The sequence below is a fragment of the Pan troglodytes genome, chromosome 21, assembly GCF_028858775.2.
Source record: "Pan troglodytes isolate AG18354 chromosome 21, NHGRI_mPanTro3-v2.0_pri, whole genome shotgun sequence".
In the NCBI taxonomy this organism is placed as follows: Eukaryota; Metazoa; Chordata; class Mammalia; order Primates; family Hominidae; genus Pan; species Pan troglodytes.
Genome location: NC_072419.2, coordinates 35,701,420 through 35,723,685, shown reverse-complemented (window position 1 = coordinate 35,723,685; position 22,266 = coordinate 35,701,420). Strand labels below are relative to the sequence as shown.

The 22,266-nt window shown below is 40.4% G+C and overlaps 1 protein-coding gene across 1 annotated transcript; it reads left to right on the top strand.

The window, feature by feature from the left end:
- Positions 1-94: 94 nt before the first annotated feature.
- LOC104004597 (uncharacterized) lies at positions 95-15,330 on the top strand. Its single transcript, XM_054674406.2, has 4 exons — positions 95-3,094; positions 5,836-5,989; positions 7,816-7,933; positions 9,600-15,330. Exons 1-3 carry the CDS (start codon positions 2,520-2,522, stop codon positions 7,852-7,854), a joined length of 768 nt encoding a protein of 255 aa, XP_054530381.1. The 5' UTR covers positions 95-2,519; the 3' UTR covers positions 7,855-7,933; positions 9,600-15,330.
- Positions 15,331-22,266: the final 6,936 nt, after the last annotated feature.

Genomic DNA, 22,266 nt, shown 5'->3' with positions numbered 1-22,266 from the left:
TATGATTTCTTTTCTTTCTTGTTTTTTTTTTTTTTTTTTTTCAGAGGGAGTTTCGCTCTTGTCGCTGAGGTGAGAGTGCAATGGTGTGATCTCGGCTCACTACAACTTCTGCCTCCTGGGTTCAAGCGATTCTCCTGCCTCAGCGTCCCGAGTAGCTCGGATTATAGGCATGTGCCACCATGGTTGGCTCCATCTATGATTTCTTTCAGTAGTGTTTTGTAATTTTCATTGTAGAGGTCTTTTGATTTCTTTGCTAGGTATATTCCTAAGTTTTGTTTTTTGTTGTTGTTGTTGTTTTTCGCAGCTATTGTAAAAGGGGTTGAGTTCTTGATGTGATTCTCTGCTTGGTAGCTGCTGATGTATAGAAGAGCTACTGATTTGTGTCCATTAATCTTGTATCTGGAAACTTTGCTGAATTCTTTTATCAGTTCTAGGAGCTTTCTAGAGGAGTCCATAGGGTTTTCTAGGTGAAAGATCATATCGTCAGCAACCAGTGACAGTTTGACTTCCTCTTTACCAATTTGGATTTCCTCTATTTCCTTCTTTTGTCTGATTGCTCTGGCTAGGACTTCCAGTACTTTGTTGAAGAGGAGTGGTGAGAGTAGGCTCCTCGTCTTGTTCCAGTTCTCAAAGGGAATGCTTTCACCGTTTCCCCATTCAGTATTATGTTGGCTGTGGGTTTGTCATAGATGGCTTTTATTACATTAAGGTGTGTCCCTTGTATGCCTATTTTGCTGAGAGCTTTAATCATAAAGCAATGCTAGATTTTGTAAAATGTTTTTTCTGCACCTGTTGATATAATCATATTATATTTTTTTAATTCTGTTTATTTGGTGTATCACATTTATTGACTTGCATATGTGAAACCACTCCTATATCATTGGTATAAAACCCACTTGATCATGGTGGATTATTTTTTGATGTGTTGTCAGATTCAGTTAGATAGTATTTTGTTAAGGATTTTGGCATCTGCGTTCATCAAGGGTATTGGTCTGTAGTTTTCGTTTTTTGGTTATGTCCTTTCATGGTTTTGGTATTAGTGTGATGCTGGCTTCATAGAATGAATAAGGGAGGGTTTCTTCTTTCTCTGTCTTGTGGAATAGTATGAAAAGATTGGTATCATTTCTTCTTTGAATGAAAGAAGACATTCTTTGAATGTCTGGTAGAATTCTGCTGTGAATCTGTCTGGCCCTCGGCTTTTTTTGCTGGTAATTTTAAAATTACCATTTCAATCTTGCTGCTTGCTTTATTGGTCTGCTTGGGGTATCTAATTCTTCCTGATTTAAGCTAGGAGAGTTGTATTTTTCCAGGAATTTATCCAACTCTTCTAGGTTTTGTAGTTTATGTACCAAAAGGTGTTCATAGTACCCTTGAATAATCTTTAATATTTCAGTGGTGTCAGTTGTAATATCCCCTGTTTCATTTCTTAGTGAGGTTATTTGGATTTTCTCTCTTCTTTTCTTGGTTAATCTTGCTAATGGTCTATCAATTTTATTTATCTTTTCAAATAACCAACTTTTTGTTTTATTTATGTTTTGTATTTTTTGTTGTTGTTGTGTCAATTTCATTTAGTTCTGCTCTGATCTTGGTTATTTCCTGTGTTTGCTGGGATTGGGTTTGGCTTGTTTTTGCTTCTCTAGTTCCCTGAGATGTGAACTTAGATTGTCTGTTTGTGCTCTTTCAGACTTTTTGACGTAGGTTTTTAGGACTACAAACTTTGCTCTTAGCAGTGCCTTTGCTGTATCCCAGAGGTCTTGATAGGTTGTGTCATCCAGTTCAAAGAAATTTTTTTCCTTTCCATCTTGATTTCATTTTTCACCCAATGCTCATTCTGTGAGGAACAACCAAATTGTTTTCCGCAGCAAGGGCATCATTTTCTATTCCTAGCAGCCAGTTCATGAGGGCTCCAACTTCACCTCGTTAGCAACATTTATTTTCTGTGTCATTGTTATGAAAGCCTTACTTGTGGATGCAGAGTGGCATGAATGAAGTCAATTAACATGTTTATTACCTCACAGAATAGTTACCTTTTTGTGTGCATGCGTGGGATAAGAAAACTTAACTCTATCCCCTGTGACTGAATAGTGGCCATTCCAGCTGCTCCAGGCTCCAGCAGAGGAAGACTGGGGTAGGTGGCCCCACCAGGGTTACCCTCAGGCCTGGCGCGCACGCATTCCAGAGACCACCCAGACCATGCTCCGCCGCTTGGGCGCCCAAGCTGCAGTCGCCCTCTGTGTGCAGGCAGCAGCTGCCTGGCAACCCCCGAGCCGGCTCGCGCTCCCAGCATCACAGAAGCAGGGCCAGGTGTCCCAGTGGCTGCGGCCAAGCCAGGCATTCTGCCCTGCGGCAGCAGCTGCACAGGAACGAGAACTGAGAACCTACTGCTCAACCCCACACGAGGTGACTGCCGAGTGCCCATACAAACGGCTCCGATCTCCCTCAGATGGAGGAGTGGGCGGGAGGCACGGCCTGGGGGCCCTCAGGCTGGGCGCGCTGGCGATAACAAGGCCGACCAGGCCATGCACCTCCAGCCCGCCTGGGCATCCAAGCTGCAGCCGCCTTCTGCGTGCAGGCAGCAGCCTCCAGGCAACTCCCGAGCCCGCCCGCACTCCCCACATCTTGGAAGCAGGGCCAAATGTCCCTGTGGCTGTGGCCAAGCCAGGCGGTCTGTCCTGCAGCAGCTGCACGGGGGCGGGAACCGGCCCTCAGCCCTATCACCCGTGGCTGCAGAGAGCCCCTGGCTAGAGGTCTCAGCTCTGGCAGAGGAGGAGCCGGGCGGGGGCAGGGTCTGGCGGGCTCTCAGGCCAGGGGCACCCACGATCCAGAGGCCGCCCAGGGCATGCTCCACCACCTGGGCGCCCAGCTACAGGCGCCGGGCAACTCCCAAGCTGCCTGGCGCGCCCAGCCTCGCAGAACCGGGGCTAGATATCGCTGTGGCTGCGACCAAGCCAGGCGGTCTGCCCGGGGGCGGCTGCACCAGGGCAGGAACCGACCCTCAGCCCCATCCCCGGTGGCTACAGACGGCCGCTGGGGCGGCCCCGATCTCTCTTCGGAGGAGAAGAGGGGCGGGAGTCACGGCCAGGCGGGCCCTCAGGTGAGAAAGGATGCGCGCCTGCGATTCCGGGAAGTCCCGCGCCAGCCCAGGAGAACCCGCAAGCCAGTGGCGGCTGTTTCTCTGTGTGATTCTTTGAGGAACAACCAAACTGTTTTCCACAGCAAGTCCATCATTTTCTATTCCTAGCAGCCAGTTCATGAGGGCTCCAGTTTCTCCACCTCCTTAACAACACTGATTTTCTGTGTCGTTGTTATGAAAGCCTTACTAGTGGATGCAAAGTGGCATCTCATTTGGGTTTTGTCTTGCATTTTATTGATGAATAACGGTGTTTAGCATCTTTTCTTGTCCTTCTTAGACATTTGTGTATCTTCTTTGGAGAAATGTCTATTCAAGTCCTTTGCCTATTTTTTTAATTGGGATCTTAGAAATTCTGTTGTTGAGTTGTGGGATATTAAGCTTTTATCAGATACACACTTTGATTTTATCAGATACATATTTTCTCACGTACTATGGGTTGTCTTTTCACTCCTTTGATAGTATCCTTTGATGCATAAACGGTTTTTATTTTGATTAAATCTAATTTTCGTGTATTTTCTTTTGTTATCTGTGCTTTTCTGTCATATTTCAAAATACACTTAAAACTCAAAGGTCATAAAGGTTTACCATGTGTTTTCTTCTAAGAGTTACATATTTTTAGTCCTTACATTTAAGTCTTTTATTAATTTAGAATTAATTTTTTGTGTATACTGCAAGGTAGGGGTCTAACTTCTCTCTTGTGCACTGACATCCAGCTGTTGAAGAGACTGCTCTTTCCTCCCTTGACTAGACTTGGCCACCTTGTTGAACAGTCATTGACAATATATGTGAGGACTAACTTGTAGGATCTCAAATCTGTTCTATTGTATTGGTCTGAAAGTCTATTGGTCTTATGCCAGTACCACACTCTCTTGATGACTGTAGATTGGTAGTAGGCTGTGAAACTGAAAAATGTGAGTTTTCCAATGTTCTTTTTCAAGACTGTTTTGTCTGTCAGATCCTTTGAATTTTTGCATGATTTTAGAATGAATTTCTTTGTTTCTGCAAAAATGCCTTTGGGATTTTGATGGTATTGCATTGAGTCTGTAGATTACTTTAGATGGTATTGTCATCTTAACAATATTGTCTTACAACCCGTGAACACAGAATGTCTTTCCAGTTATTTCCACTCTCTTTAGTTTTTTTCAGCAAAGTTTTGTGTATACCACCATGGTTAGATTTATGCCTGAATAACGTATTCTTTGATGCTATTATAAATGGAATTTTAAAAATGTTTTCATACTTTTTTACAACTATATAGAAATATAGCTCATTTGCCTATGTTTGTTTGCATCCTGCCTCTTTTATTAATTATAATCGGTTTTGTGTTTTGTTTGGAGCTTTATACCCATAAGATCATGTGTAGATATAATTTTACATTTTATTTTTTATTTCTAATGTAGATGCGTTTTATTTCTTTGTCTTGCCTAATTGCTCTGGCTAGAACTGCCAGTGCTACGTTGAATACAAGTGGCAAATGCACCATCCTTTTCTTCTAGATGTTAGGAAAACAGCTTTCACTGTTTCATCATTGATCATGATATTAACTGTTCGGTTTTTGTACATCCCGTTGTCATGTTGCAGAAGATCACTTCTATGCCTAGTTTACTGAGTATTTTTATTATAGAAGGGTGTTGTATTTCATCAGTGTTTTCGCTGCATCAATTGAAATAATCACGTGCTTATTCATTTTACTGTTACAGCATATTACACTGATTGATATTTTATATGTTGAACCACCCTTGCATTTTGAGGATAAATCTCAAAGGGTGATAGTTTACAATCCTTTGATTATACAATATTGCTGCTAGTATTTTGCTAGTATTGCTAGTATTTTGCTGAGATTTTTGCTTATATATTCATAAGGGATCTAGTGCTGTATTTCTCTCTTTTGTGCTCTCTTTGGCTTTGGTATAAGGATAATGCTGTTATCAAAAAATGAATTAGCAAGTATTCCTTCTTCATATATTTTGTCAGAAGAGTTTGAGAAGAAATGGTATTAATTCTTCTTTAAATGTTAGGTTGACTCACCAGTTAATGCAGCTATTTGGTCATAAATGTTTCTTTGTTAATCGCTTTCAATTACTAATTCAATCTCCTAGGTTATAGGTCTATTCAGATTTTCTCTTTCTTCTTGAGCCACTTTGGTAGTTTGTGTCTTTCTAGTGATTCATCCATTTCATCCAGGGCACCTAATTTGTTGTTAGACAGTTGTTCACAGTATACTCCTGTAATCCTTTTGTATTTCTGTAAAGTTGGTAGTAATGGCTCTGCTTTCATTTATTATTTTAATAATTAGTCTTCCATCTTTTTCTCAGTCAATATAGTGAAAGGCTTGATCTTTCAAAGAATCTACATTTTTTCGTTCTACTGCTCTCCAACCTTCTATTTTATTGATTTATGCTCCAATTATGGTCTTTATTTTTTCTTTCCTTCTGCTAGCTTTGGATTTAATCTTCCACCTGGATTTATTTTGGGAGTGATATTGATGTAACTTCATGGAAATAATACTAGATAGAAAGTTAGTGGATGGATTCTCTATGTGATGAGAGTCTTGGGCAAATTGAATACCAAGTTACCAAGTTTTATTTTTTTCTCTGACGCAAAAAACAATTTGGCAGCCGGTGAGAAACTCTCACAGCTCTGGATGTGAGTTTAGGACACTGCATTTCTACCATTCAATTTCTTACTACTTTTTTGCACAGGGATCATGGCCAAGTTGCAGTTTCCACCCTGCCCATGGAAGACGAGGAGTCCATGGAAGATGAGGAGTCCATTGAAGATGAGGAGTCTGTTGAAGATGATTCCGTGGAGAGCAGGATGGTGGTGACATTGCTCATATCAGCTCTCGAGTCCACGGTGAGACCTTCTGTTCTAACATGATATAATTGGGTAGAACTGGGTGGTAGATAAGGTTGATTTGTTTTTGTAGAACTTATAATTTTATGATTTGTAGTTCTAATGAGTCGATCTTTTTCTGGAATAGTAGTTATGGTCAAACACTTCTAACCAAATGTGCCATGTTGTCCAGCCTGGTCTCAAAATATGGGGCTCAAGAGACCTGCCCACCTTGGCCTCCCAAAATACTGGGATTACAGGTGTAAGCTCCTGAATCTGGCCAGATATTTTTCTTTTTATGGCTGAATAATACTCTATGTATGCATATATTACATTTTCTTTATCTATTCACCTACTGATGGGCATTAGGTTTGGGCTACCTTTTGGCCACTGTGAATAATGCTGCTGTTAATCGGGTGTACAAATACCTGTTTGAGTCTCTGCTCTCAGTTCTTTTGGGTATATATGCTTAAAGGTTGTTGATGGATCATATAATTCTGTGCTTCATATTTTTAAGGAGCTGCTAAACCATTTTCCACAATGGGCTGTACCATTTTACATTCCAAAAAGCAATGCATACAGCTTCCAATTTCCCTATAGTATTGCTGACAGTTAATATTTTCTGTTTATGTATTGTATTTTTATAGTGTTTGAAATTAATCTGAGGCTTTTTGCTGATACCAAAATATTAGGAAAGGTTTTCCAAAAATAATACTGCTTATTATAAAGGATTTTATGTGTTACTTGATGCCCTGTGATCTGTTTTCTAAGTAAGAAGAGGAACTTCTTGGCTGGGCACAGCGACTCATGCCTGTAATCCTAGCACTTTGGGAGGCTGAGGCAGGTGGATCACAAGGTCAGGAGTTCAAGACCAGCCTGGCCAACATAGTGAAACCCAGTCTCCACTAAAAAAACAAACAAACAAACAAAAATTAGCTGGGTGTGGTGGGGGGCGTCTCTAATCCCAGGTATTCGGAAGGCTGAGACAGAGAATTGATTAAACCCGTAAGGCAGAGGTTACGGTGACCGAGATTGCACCACTGCACCCCAGCCTGTGTGACAGAGCGAGAGTCCATCTCAAAAAAAAAAAAAAAAAGGAAAGAAAGAAGAGGAACTTCTCTCCATCCAGCCTCATTCCACTGCACCAACTCTTCTGTGTCAGGTTGTGCAGGGGAGAAAGGGAGCTTGGCACCTCTTTGCTGTGTTGAGTTGTGGTAGCCCATCACTGGGTTGTAAAGTGCCTTGCCTCCTTTCCTCCCCCCCTTTTTTTTTGAGACAGAGTCTCACTCTGTCACCCAGGCTCAGGTGCAGTGGTGCGATCTCTGCTCACTGCAACCTCAGCCTCCTGGGTTCAAGTGATTCTCCTGCCTCAGCCTCCCAAGAAGCTGGGACTACAGGCACATGCCACCACACCTGGCTAACTTTTTTTTTTATTTTTAGTAGAGACAGGGTATCACCATGTTGGCCAGGCTGCTCTTGAACTCCCGACTTCAGGTGATCCACCCACCTTGGCCTCCCAAAGTGCTGGGGTTAAAGGCATGAGACACTGCTCCTGTCCACCTCCTCTTTTACTTGGGAGAAATTCACAGATTCTGGGTGCCATGTGCATTTGTTTTGGGAGTGATAATTGATCTAACTTATGGAAATAATACTAGATAGTTAGCAGATGGATTCTGTATCTGATGAGAGTTTTGGGCAAAACAAATTCCTAGTTTCTGAGTCTTATTTTTCCCTGATTCAAGAAAACTGTGAATTATCCAGCCGGTAAAAAACTCTCACAGCTCTGGATGTGAGTTTACGGCACTGGATTTCTACCACTCATTTTCTTACTACTTTTCTTGTGCAAGGATCATGGCACAAGTTGCAGTTTCCACCCTGCCCATTGAAGATGAGGAGTCTGTTGAAGATGAGGAGTCCTTGGAGAACAGGATGGTGGTGACATTCCTGTCAGCTCTCGACTCCACGGTCAGACCTTCTGTTCTCACATTCTGTAGTTCGGTAGGACTGGGCGGTAGATAAGGTTGATTTGTTTTTGTAGAGCTTACAATTTTGTGATTTTTAGTTCTAATGAGTAGACCTTTTTCGTGAATAGCAGTTACGGTCAAACACCTCTGACCAAATGTGCATGTGGAGTTTGTACACTGATTTTCGGACAATCTGGATCCCAACTGGGTATCCCACAATTCCATCCTGACACTCCCTGGAGTTAGTGCAGACCCCGCAGGATGGGGGCTCAGTACCAGGAGTCTACCCTCACTCCACATGCCAATTGCAAGTCTTGGGTTGTTACATGTAGTTTTGACCAACCAGCGAGAAAACAGGGTTTCATGACCCCCATTGGTGGCTGGAATCATTTGCTTGGACAGCTTGCAGAACTCAGAAAAACAGATTGTTTTCTTTTTTTTTCTGAGATACAGGGTCTCAGTCTGTTGCCAGGCTGGAATGCAGTGGTGTGATCAAAGCTCACTGTAGCATGGGACTCCTGGGCTCAAGTGATCCTCCCATCTCAGCCTTCCAAATAGCTGAGATTATAGGCCCATACCAGCATATCTGGCTATGTTCTTTTACTTTTTGTAGAGATGGGGTCTTGTTATGTTGCCCAGGCTGGTCTCAAATTTCTGGGCTCCCATGATCCTCCCACCTCAACTTCACAAAATGCTGGGATTATGGGCATGAACCACTGCATCTCACCAATTTACTTTCTTTTACTGGTTCATTTTAAAGGCTAAATCTCAGAAACAGCCAGGGAAAGAGATGTACATGCTGGGCACAGTGGCTCATGCCTGTAATTTCAGCACTTTGGGAGACTGAGGCGGGAGCATCGCTTAAGTGCTCAGGAGATTAAGATCAGCCTGGGTAACATGGTGAAAATGCATCTCTACAAAAAGATTTTTCTAAAAATTAGCCAGGCACAGTTATCTATAGTTCTAGCTACTCAGTGCCTATAATTCTAGCTACTCAGGAGGCTGAGGTGAGAGGATGAGAGGATGGGGCTTGAGCTAGGGAGGCATAGGTCGCAGTGAGCCACGATTGTGCCATGGCACTCTAGGCTGGGAGACAGAGCCAGACACTGTCTCAAAAAAAAAAAAAAACACACAGGGCAAGGTATGTCGGGAGGGGTACAGAACTTCCATGCCCTCTATTGTGCATGTTACCTTCCTGGTATCTCCCTTGTGTTCAGCAACCCAGACATTCTCCAACTCCAGTTGTTGAGGGTGCTTATGAACGCTTCATTATGCAGGCATGATTGATGAAGTCATTGACCATTGGTGATTAAGTCAGTCTTCGGCCACTATTTCTTCCTGGAGCCCAGTGGGTGAGGCCGACAGTTCCAAGCCTCTAATCACATGGTTTGTTTTTCTGACAACAACCAGCCCTTTTTCTGAAGCTGTCTAGGAGCTTTCAGTCACCCAGTCATCTCAGTAACATCACCAAATGCATTCTTACTATGGTGATCCCAAAGGTCTTAGAGGCTCTTGTGTCAGAAACCTGGGACTAAGACCAAATATTGAAACAAAAGATGTCCCATCACCTTCATCACCAAGGCCTTTATAAGAACTTGAGAAGCTCTGTGCCAGGATGAGGGGCAGAAACCAAATGTGTATTTCTTTTCTTTTTCTTTTGAACACAGAGTCTCTGTTTCACCCAATCTGGAGTGCAATGATGGAGTTGTAGCTAACTGCAGCCTCAACCACCTGGGCTCAAGCAATTCTCCCGCCTCAGCCTTCCAAGCATCTGGGACTACAGGTGCACACCATCCATGCCCAGCTAATTTTTGTATTTTTTTTGTAGAGATGGGATCTTGTTATGTTGCTGAGGCTGGTCTTGAACTCTGGGGCTAAAGCGATCCTTTCACCACAACCTCTCAAGTAGCTGAAACTACAGATGCATACTACCATGCCCAGCTAATTTTTTCTTATTTCTTTTTGTTGTTTAATTGAGGGGGTCTGGCTGTGTTTCCCAGGCTGGTCCTGAAGTTTTGGCCTCAAGCGTTTCTCCTGCTTTGACCTCCTAAACTGTTGGGATTATGGTTGTGAGCCACGACCTCTGTGTCCAGCAATCACAAGAGGTCTTTATAAGTGAAAGAGGGAGGTAAGAGAGTCAGAATTGAAGGAGATTTGATGATGGAAGCACAGGTCACAGAGGGAGATTCGAATATGCTTTGCTTCTGGCTTTGAAGATGCAATTAGGGGCCATGAGCCAAAGAATAGGGGTGGCTTTAGCAACTGGGAAAGGCAAGGGAACATATTCTCTCCAGAACCTCCAGAAGGGATGCAGTCCTGCTGGCACCTTGACGTTAGCCTTAATAGACCTATTTTGGACTTCTGGCCCCCAGACCTGTTAGGTAGTAGATTTGTGGTGTATTAAGCCACTCAATGTAGGGTAGTTTGTAACAGCAGCAAGAAGAAATGAACATGAGCCAGGGTTGGTGGCCCACACCTATAATTCCAGCTATTTAGGAGGCTGAGGCAGGATGGTTGCTTTGGCCCAGGGGTTCACAATAAGTCTGGGAAACAAAATGATACCCTATCTACATGGAAAAAAAAAATTAGCAGGTGTGGTGACATGCACTTGTAGTCTTAGCTACTAGAGGCCCTGAGGCAGGATGATTTCTTGACTTAGGAGCTCCAGGTCTCAGTGCATTGTGATCGTTCCATGGCACCCCAGCCTGAGTGACACAGCGAGATTGTATCTTAAAAAAAAAAAAGAAAAAAGAAATGAGTGAGCATGGCAGGAATAGGGACAGGTAGCAATATTAAATAGAGTGGTCAGGGTTGGCCTCCTAAGTGAAAATTGAGCAAAGACTTGAAGGAGGGGAAGGAGCTGGCCAAGGTACTGAGGAAGAGCATTGTAGGCAGAAACAACAGAATAAAGATGCTAAGAGGGAACTCTGTGGTGTGTCTGAAGCTCAGGAAAGAGGTCTGTGGAGTAGAGAGAGGGAGAGAAGTAGGGAAGGAGGCCAGGGAGTTGTTGGGCTCAGATCAGTACAGATTGTGTAAGCCCTGGGAGGCTATTGCTGGGGCTTTGGCTTTTATTCTGTCTGAGATGGGAGATGTGGAAGGGTTCTGAGCAGAGAGGTGACACAAACTGTCTACTGATTTACAGCATCCCATGGCGGCTGAGTTGAGAAAGATTGTGGAAAGATTTGGGTAGAAGCAGGGAGGCCAAGCTGTGGCAACCTCCAACTGGGAGATGATAGTCGTTCTGACCAGGGCCCTGGCAATGGTGAGAGATGGTTGATTCTTGTTGAAATACTAAGTAATTAAAAAAAAAACCACTGCTGCTTTTCCCAATTATATGAAGTATGCTAGATTAAAGAAATCTTAAGTCAGGCCAGGTGCAGTGGCTTATGCCTGTAGCTTCAGCACTTTGGGAGGCAGAGATGGGAGAATTGTTTGAGTCCAGGAGTTTGAGACCACCCTGGGCAACATAGCAAGACCTCCTGTCTATGCAAATAAAAATTAATAAAATATAATTATCCAGGCATAGTGGTATTTTCCTGTAGAACCTGTTACTCAGGTTGTTGAGGTGGGCAGATCTCTTGAGGGCGGGAGTTTGAGGCCAGCTTGGGCAACATAGCAAGGCTCCTCTTTCTACAAAAAAAAAAAAAAAATTAGCTGGGTGTTGTGGTGCTCATCTGTAGTCATAGCTATGGTGAGGCTGAGGCAGGAGGATCCCCAGAGCCCAGGAGGTCACGGTTGCAGTTAGCTATGAGTGCACCACTGCATTGCAGCCAGAGTGACAGAGTGAGACCCGGTCTCAGAATACAGATACAAGTAAAGAAATCTCAACTCAGAGCAGTCTGTTTGTCACTATGCAGCCTTTGCAACCCCATAGCTGCGCGATTGGGTTTGTGTTGCTGGAGGTGAGGAGACCGTGCCCAGGTGTTGTTGCCTGTCTAATCAGTTTATTTTAAAATATATTAGTGCAATTTATTTCATCATACTTTATGGCCTCATACCTGAGTGTTTTTTTGAATTCTCCTTTGAATAGCTTGTAACTATTCAAACCTCTTATTGGTTCTATAATTAATTCTTTTTCTAATTAGCTTTTTAAAAATCAGAATTGATATTAGACTACCTAATCAGTTATTAATGAGGAGATGAAATTGAGTTGTTTGTATACTTTATCTAAGATAGTGTTATATTGGCTAACTCAAATCAATAGTTCAGCAAATGCAGAATTAGAGCTTCTTCAGCGTGGAACTCTCGTGGTTCTTGAAGATGTCATTTCTTTTTTTTTTTTTTTTTTTTTTTTTTGAGACGGCATCTTCCTCTGTCACCAGGCTGGAGTTCAGTGGCACAATCTCGATTCACAGCAACTTCTGCCTCCCGGGTTCAAGCATTTCTCTTGCCTCAGCCTCTGAAGTAGCTGGGACTACAGGCACATGTCACCATGCCCGGCTAAGCTTTGTATTTTCTGTAGATACGGGGTTTCAGCATGTTGGCCAGGCTGGTCTTGAACTCCTGACCTTGTGATCCACTGGCCTTGGACTCCTAAAGTGCTGGGATTACAGGTGTGAGCCACCGTGCCTGGCCTCTTTTTTCAGTCTTTAATAAACTGCTGCCATCATTTCAGACCACTTGCTATTTTAGGCACTTAGAAATTTTTCACTGGAATTCATGTAAAGAAAGACCATGGGTGTTTGTACTGGATTTAGTATTCATCATTCGACTGCATGACTCACCCCTAGTGCCATAATTTTACTAATGGATTTTTCAGATACTACTCAGCTGGCCACTGAACCTCACCAGCAACCCTCCCTCAACCATTCAGTGGTCTTTTGTTCTTCTCTGTTCCTCCTGAATGTTGATTACTCTCAGAAGGTGATAAAAACTTGGATTTCTTTTTTTTTTCTTTCTAGAGACAGGGTCTTGTTCTGTCACCCAGGCTGCAGTGCGGTGGCATGATCATGATTCACTGCAGCCTGAAACCCCGGACTCAAACAGTCCTCCCACCTCAGCCTCCCAAGTAGCTGGGACTACATACATTTGCTCCTATGCCCAGCTAACTTCTTTATTTTTTATTGTACAGACGGGATCTCGCTGTGTTGCTCAGGATGTTTTCAGACTCCTGGCCTCAAGTGATCATTCTGCCTCAGCTTCCCAAAGTGCTTGGATTATACGTAGGTGGAGCCACCTGTGTTCAATGCCCATTTTCTTTTTCTTTCTTTCTTTTGGAGACGGACTCTTGCTCTGTCACACAGGCTGGAATGCAGTGGCGTGATCTCAGCTGACTGCAACCTCCACCTCCCTGGTTCAAGCAACTCCCCTGCCTCAGCCTCCTGACTAGCTGGAATTACAGGCCCATGTCACCACTCTCAGCTAATATTTTTGTATTTTTAGTAGAGACAGGGTTTCAGTATGTTGGCCAGACTGGTCTCGAACTCCTGAAATCAGGCAATCCACCCACCTTGGCCTCCCAGTGTGCTGAGATCAGAGGCGTGAGTCACCATGCCACGCCCAGCCATTTTTTAAATAATAACGTTATTGAAATATGATTAACATATCATGCAATTCATTTATCAAAGTACGCAATTCAGGCCGGGCGCAGTGGCTAATTCCTATAACGCTAAGACTTTGGGCAGCTGAGGCAGGTGGATCGCTTGAGTTCAGGAGTTTGCGACTAGCCTGGGCAACATGGCAAAACAGCATCTCTAGCAAAAATACAAAAATTAGCTGGGTGTGGTGGCTCATGCCTGTATTCCCAACTACTTGGGGACATGAGACTGGAAGATCACTTGAGCCCAGAAGCCATAGGTTGCAGTGAGACCAGATGGCACCACTGCACTACAGCATGGGTGACAAAAGGAGACCCTGTCTCTAAATAACTAAAGAAAAAAAGAAAGTATACAATTGAGTGGTTTTTAGAATATTCAAGGAGCTGTGCATCCATCACTACAGTCTTTCTTAGAAGTGATTACCCACTTATGAGTTACCCACTTATGAGTGAGAAACCCTCACCTCTTAGCTGCTACCTCCTATGTCCCCCATGTTCATAGGCAACCACTGATTTATTTTCTGTCATTGTAGTTTTGCCTAGTCTGGACCTTTTATAGAAATAGAATTGTACAATGTCTGATCTTTTGTAGTTTGCTTTTTTTTTCTCTTAGCAGAATGTTTTCAAATTTCTTTCATGTTATAGTATGTATCAGGATTTCTTTCCTTTTATAGCTGAGTAATAGTTTATGTTTATCGACTCATTAGTTGATGGACATTTGTGTTGTTTTTGCGTATTCACCATCATGAGTCAGGCTGCTATGAACTCTCGTACGTAAGTTTTAGTGTGAACATATATTTTTATTTCTCTTGGATTTACACTCAGGAGTGAAATTGTTGCATTATGTGATTACTATACATTTAGTCTTTGGGGAACTGCCACGTTGTTTTTCAAAGTGGTTACACTGGTCAGGCACAGTGGCTCACACTTTTAATCTCAGGTATTTGAGATGCTGAGTTCGGAGGATTTTCTTAGCCCGGGAGTTCAGGACAAGCCTGGGCAACATAGGGAAACAATGTCTTGATTTTTTAAAAAAATCAAATGCCAAGAAAACACTCAAATTGATTACACCATTTTATGTTCCCACCAGTAATGTATGTGAGTTCCAATTATTCCAATTGTCACCAACATTTTTTTTTTTTTGAGACAAAATCTTGCTCTGTTGCCCAGGCTGGAGTGCAGTGACATGAACATGGCCAGTGCAGCTGTGACCTTCCAGGCACAAGTGATCCTCTCACCTCAGCCTCCTAAGTAGCTGGGACTTACAGGTGCATGCTATCATGTGCAGCTGATTTTTACAGTTTTTGGTAGAAATGGGGTTTTGTCATGTAGCCCAGGTTTGTGTCAAACTCCTGAGCTCAAGTGATCTGCCTGCTTCAGCTTCCAGAAGTGCTGAGATTACAGGTGTGTGCCACCACACCCGACTGGTGTAACCACTTTGGAAAGCAGCCACTGAGCCTGGCCTTCACCAGTATACCAATATTTGTTAATATCATTTTATTTTTTACAATTTTTCAATTTTTAAAAACTTATTCTTTTACCTGTATTATTGATTGTAATAAACAACAAATAATTTTGTAGTAGAGTTGAGTCCCCCCAAAAAGTATTTATTGTTTAACTGAAGTAGTTTTTTTTTAAACCTGGATATATATTTTTTCATTTTCACTTTATTTTTGGTGTTTATTTTAAAAAATTATTTATATGTATTTTTATTTTAATAGGTGTTTGAGAAACAGGTGGTGTTTGGTTCCATGAATAAGTTCTTCAGTGTTGATTTCTGAAATGTAGTACCCCTCATTACTCATTAAATTATATATTAAGTCATTATAAAATCATTAATAAACCAAGGACTTTAGTAAAATGGGAATTTTATTTTAACTTGCAACCTGGGACGTAATTGTCAAAAAAAATTAGGGAAATTACCACATTAAGGTTTTAAAATCTTGAACTGAAAAATGAAAACCTTGGTGCACCTAAGAACCACCAGCCCACTGGTCAAGGTGAACAAAACTAAATGAAAAAATAAAACCAAGAAAACCAAACTGAGGATTATTAGGTATTCTGTAATGCTATTTTATCTTGGGACTCACAGAAAATAGTTATTATTATTATTACTATTATTATTATTATTATTTTGATACAGAGTCTCACTCTGTCACCCAGGCTGGAGTGCAGTGGCGCAATCTTGGCTCACTGCAACCTCTGCCTCTTGGGTTCAAGTGATTCTCCTGCCTCAGCCTTCAGAGTAGTTGGGATTACAGGCAGGTTCCACCATGCCTGGCTAACTTCTATTTTTGGTAGAGACGGGGTTTCACCATGTTGGCCAGGCTGGTCTGAAACTCCTGATCTCAAGCAATCTGCCTGCCTCGGCCTCCCAAAGTGCTGGAATTACAGGCATGAGCCACTGTGCTCAGCTGAAAATAGTTAATTTTATGTATATTCCAAGTCAGAATACATCCTATTTTTGAATATTTGATGACTTTAGGATACTATATTAACTCTTAATTGAATTAATACAAGTTTAGGTGTAAAGATGATGTTTATGTTGACAAAAATTATTAATGTTTTACATATATGAAAGTAATAATATATCATATTTTTCATACTTGTAGAATACTTTGAAATCTATTATTAGCTAATATTTTATATTCATTTTGGGTTTTCACATTATTGTTAGATCCAGAGAAAACTAATATTTTGTGAATACTCAAATCATAAACATTTTGCTGGATACATTCATAGATACTTTATTTAAAAAGTACACTAATTGAAGTTTTACACCATTTTATGATTCATCAAACACAGCAACTGAATACTGGCGTATAGCAACATTACAGATGTTAGTCTAAGATAAAACTCATAACACATTTTAAAAAGGGTAAAAGGAAGGAAAGGAAAAAGGATACAAGGCTGTAGAAAGATTTTAAAAACAAATATCATATGTCTGAACCTTTGCCTGGAGTTTCATATTTTGTGAAAAGCAGTTTGTAAGTAGAGGACTGGTAAGTGCACCTAGTACATTGCAATGGCACAGACACGGCAGATAGTCAATAAAATGATCTTTAACTTCTGATCTAGGTTATTTTTGTTGTTGTTCATGTATTAACCTGTGAAACTCAGCCAATAGATGGAGTGGCATTGACCTGTACAACTTCCAAGATCCCATCCAAACTTAGTGTCCTCTGAAGTTCTCCATAATTTATTGTCTGTTCCAACCAACATTTAGCATAAGCTACAGCTTATATTGTTAATAATCCTTCTATGTTTATGTGCTGATTTGAAAATAAATGGGCCTATATAGTCTTTATCTAGTGTTGGATTGGGGTCAAAAGTTTTATGAAATCATTGTTTTTAGTATATGTGCAGATGGATAATTGTATAAATAAGTACAGATGTGTATAAATGTGTGAGTATACATACATACATTTTCTAGCTCCTCTAACAAAAGGGCCTAGAAACAACATCATCCCAGTAACAATGAGAACACCATTCTCCAGTTAAAGGAAACAAGGCTCCTTGGGGACATATTTGATATCAGGATTGGGCAGGGAAAATACAAGATTAGTTTGAAATATTTTGTCATGTTAGAAAGTAAGGAAATGCTCACAAAATGGGGAAAATGTGAAAAGGAGACAGAATCCACTTTGAATAAACTTCCATAGACAAATTTGAGAAAATTGGGGCAATAAAATAAATAACAATAGTAATATATTACAATCTACAGAAGAAAATTTTCAATTAATCCAGGCCGGGTGCAGTGGCTCATGCCTGTATTCCCAGAACTTTGGGAGGCTGAGGCAGGCAGATCACTTGAGGTCAGGAGTTCAAGACCAGCCTGACCAATGTGGTGAATCCCTGCCTCTACTAAAAATACAAAAATTAGCCGGCATGGTGGCACATGCCTGTAGTCCCAGCTACTCGGGAGGCTGAGGCAGGAGAATGGCTTGAATCCTGGAAGGTGGAAGTGCAGTGAGCAGAAATCGCACCATTGCACACCAGCCTGGATGACAAAGCAAGACTCCATCTCAAAAAAAAAATCCATATTGACATAAATAATAAACCAAAGGTTGAGAATGGGCAGTATTTTATTACAGTAAGATTTCATTAAATGTAGGAGACATAAAATATAAGAATCATCACTTTGCAAATATCATAGTAATAATTGTTGCAAGAAAGAACCTTGGAGGGATGCTAAGATTAGTGGTGAATATATGTTGGGAAAGAACATATTTGCATAATATGAAAGTATCTTCCCACAAGATAATTATAGAATAGTAACTTCAAAGTGGAGATGTCAACTTAGCCAAGTGATCAAAGTTAACATTACTAATAATAAGATAAATGAACTTCATGTAACTTCTTATATGATGCACTGAGTAGGACAAAACATCAATTCTATGGTATTCTTAGACAAAATGTATAACTTTAGTCCTAATCGTGAGAAAACATCAGACTAACTGAAATTGAGGAGAGACATTCTACAAAATAACTGCCAGTATTCTTCAAAAGCATTTTAGAAAGACTGAGGAATTCGCCAGAGACATGGAGACATGTTATGTAAGTGCAATGGAGAACATGCATTGTATCATGAACCAGAGATGGACAACGTAGGATATATACAATAACACCCCAACATTTGAACATTAAACAAAATACTTCAGAAAAACCCATTGGCCAAGAAAAGTTTCACACACACACACACAAAATAGTTTAAACTGAAAGAAAATTTTTAAAAAACTTAATAAAATGTGGGATGCAGATAAATCATTTCTTAAAGCTACATTTATAGATGTAATATATTGAAAATAAAAGGCTTCAATCAATGACCTTTAGGTTCTTTTTTAAGAGGCTAAAAAAATGAGCAAAGTATATCCAAATTAAGAAGAAGGAAGATGATAAAGATAAAAATGTAAACCAACAACACAGCAAATAACAAAAGCTGGAGCTAATTAATATACCCACAAATTGGTTCTTTGAAAAAAAATTTTTTAAATAAACAATGGCTAGCAAGATTTATCTCAAAAAAAAATTAGAGAAGCTACATTATGTAGACAATGGGAATTAAATAGAGGATGTAACTACAGAACCTACAGACATCAATATAATTATGAAAACTTTAGGCCAATACATTTGACAAATAAAATAATATGGGAAATTATTTGTAAAACTAATTCTTAAAACTGATGCAAAATGAAATAGAAAAAGTAATAGCTTCTCTATGTATTGAAGAATTTTTTTAATTTAAAAAGATTTCTATAATTACAGGCTACATGGTTTCTTAGGTGAATTCTATCAAACATTTAAGAAAGTACAGAGAGTCCTCAACTTATGGTGGTTTGATTTGTGCTCTTCTGACTTGATAATGGTGCTTTCATCTGTGTACATTAATGATGAGCATCAATATGACCAGTTTTTCGCTATCAGTATAGTTTTCAATAAATTTCATGAGATACTCAATATTTTAAAATGGGCCTTGTGGTAGGTGATTTTGCCCAATTGTAGGATAATGTAAGTGTTCTGAGAAAGTTTAAGGTAGGCGAGGCTAAGTCATGATATTCAGTAGGTTAAATATATTAAATGCGTTTTAGACTTACAATATTTTCAATTTAGGATGAGTTCGTTAAGACATAAGACCATTGTAAGTTGAGGAGTATCTATAATATCAATCTTGAACGGACTCTTTTTAAGAAATAGAATTTAAGGGCCGGGCACAGTGGCTCACGCCTGTAATCCCAGCACTTTGGGAGGCCAAGACGGGCAGATCACCTGGGGTCAGGAGTTTGAGACCAACCTGACCAGCATGGAGAAACCCCCGTCTCTACTAAAAGTACAAAATTAGCAGGGCATGGTGGTGCTTGCCTGTAATCCCAGCTCCTCGGGAGACAGAGGCAGGAGAATAGCTTGAATCTGGGAGGTAGAGGTTGCGGAGAGCCGAAATTGCACCATTGCACTCCAGCCTGGGCAACAAGAGTGAATCTCCATCTCAAAAATAAAAATAAAAAAAAAGAAAATTTAAAGGGACACTTCCTATCTTATTTTATGAACCCAGTATTGCCCTGATTCCAAATCAAGACAAAGGCATTATACAACTTTGATGTTTATTCCTCATAAACATAGACTCAAAAGTCCTTAAAACATAATAACCAATTGAATGTAGCAGTACATAGAATGGATAATAAACTGTGAACGAATTAAATTTCTAGCAAGATTGCAAGGTTAATTTATTATTTGAAAGATCAGTTTGATCAATTTTATTCACCTGGATGGTTACATCTGGCAAAACTCAGCAAACTGTGCACTTTAAAATAGTATTTATTTTATGTAAATTATGTTTCAATACAATTGATTTTTTAAAAAAAAAACGTTTCCCAGAGTGATCAAAGTGGAGGGCAGGGAACAGTAAACATCAGTGCTTATGTTATAGCTACTAGAAGCCTCCCAATTCCAACGACATGCTTTCAAGCAGGTCTGATCCTTCCCCTGGAGGATACCTCTGACCCAGGTGTGCTACAAATGCATTGCCCCTAGTTGCTTCTGTCACCTTAGTGATGGAAGTGACAAGAGGGTACTGGAGAAAGAAAAGGTGTACAGGGTTCCAAATGTACTTTCTCTTTCCAAAGGACATTTGTGAAGCCAGTGGAAAGCGAACAAACAAGCTGCTAAATAAGTCACAAGTGTGTTCTCGTACAGTTTTGTGATTAACTAAATAGGACATTCAGCAGATAAAATTTGTTTTACATAGTTACTCCTCTAATAGGATGAACTTGTGGGTTGTGAGATAGGGCTGATATAACCTGTTTTCTCTCTGCCTCTTTTTTTTCCCCCCAAGTTTTGTGTGCAATACATTAGGAAAAATATAATTGGGCTATAAAGCTACAAAAATGGCTTCCTGGAAGTTCCATGCTTTTTTCCATGTGGTGCCTATGTTTGGCACTGTGTTCTCATTTGCACTTTCCTACTTGATTAGTTAATGTATGAAGGACAAGCCTGATCTCTACTGTGAATTTCTACCAAGGTATTCTAGTAGAAAAATGAGTATGTAATGGTGCTGTGGAATGCTAAAATGTGTAAAACATTAAGAATCTAAAAATATGCTCATTTCCAAGTTTTGTCCCAGAGCAACTGTGCACTCTGATTATATCGCTACTGCTATTTAAAGTTATCCATTTGCATGTCTAAAAAATAGATTCATACTGATTGTCCCATTTGATCTCAAAAAACTCCTGAATATGAGAGTCGTGATCAAGGGACGCTTCATGAAATGTTCCAAAGTTAAAGTGTGCAATGAAACCAGATTTATCATAGCCTTATTTAAAATAATTATTTCTAAAATTGTTATTGTTTAATTATAAACTGTATCCTTTCAGGATACTTGGAAGATCCATAGCAGTGTTTTTATTTTCACAGAACAAGCATAAATTATTTATGAAATAATAACTCAGATACAGAGATTACTTCCTATTGACCTTACATATGAATATAAATAAATAAATATTATGAACATGAGCATACTTATTTTATAATTATGTAAATGTGTGTGTAATGTTATATATAAGTTCAATAAAGTCATGCTTATACATGGTTTCAATTCATGCTTCTAAAAACCACTCAATGTAGTCATTATCATACGTTAATAAATAATCTCTGAAAATGTGCTTCTAGTAAGTGCACAATATCCCATCATAAAGATTGTCATGCTGTTTTTAAGTCATACTTTTGGGTATATAAGTTATATCTGATATTTTTCTGCTACATATATACTATTATAAATCTATTAGTAGTTGATTTTTTGTCAACACATATGACTGTTTCCTCACAATAGTACAAGAGTTGGTTGTAACTTTATTTCCTTCCAACATTTATTTTAGGTTCAGTGGGTACATGTGCAGGTTTATTACATGGGTAAAATGTGTGTCAGTGGGATTTGGTGTACAGATTATGTAGTCATCCAGATAGTGAGAGTAGTATCTAATAGGGAGTTTTTTGATCCCCACTCTCCCCCCCACCCTCCACCCACAGTAGACCTTGTGTCTATTGTTCCCTTCTTTGTGTCCATGTGGACTCAATGTTTAGCCCCCACTTATAAGTGAGAACATGCAGTGTTTGTTCGGTTTTCTGTTCCTGCATTAATTCACTTAGAATAATGGTATCCAGCTCCATTCATGTCTCTGCAAAAGACATTATTTCATCCTATTTTATAGGTGTGTAGTATTCCATGGTGTGTGCACGCTGCATTTTTTTTAATCCAGTCTTCTGTTAACAGGCATCTAAGTTGATTCCGTGTCTTTGCTATTGTGAATAGTGTTATAATGAAAATATGCGTGCATATGTCTATGACAGAATGATTTATATTCCTTTGGGTATATACCCAGTAATGGGATTGCTGGGTTGAATGGTAGTTCTGTTTTAAGTTATTTCAGAAATCTCCAAACTGCTTTCCACAGTGGCTGAACAAATTTACATTCCTGATGTAACTGGAGAGTTCCCTGACTCCCCTTGGCAGGATGTGCAACAGGGGTGTGGCTTGTCTGGCCACCGTGTGTGCTGTCAAACCCCTTACTGGGCAGGGGAGCATGCAGACAGGCAGGTGCAATAGGCAGGGCAAGTGGCCATGGTACTGTCTAGGGGTGGGTGCCTGTGACTCTCACAGCCCAAGTGTGCATGTGTTACAGTGCACTTTTTTAGCTTTGCCATCCACAGACGGCTTAAGTGTTAACCTGTTCAGTGTCCTCTTGGTACCCAGTTCCTTGTCCAGCATCCAGAAAGAATTAAGTTGCACACAGACTTGAGGATGGTGA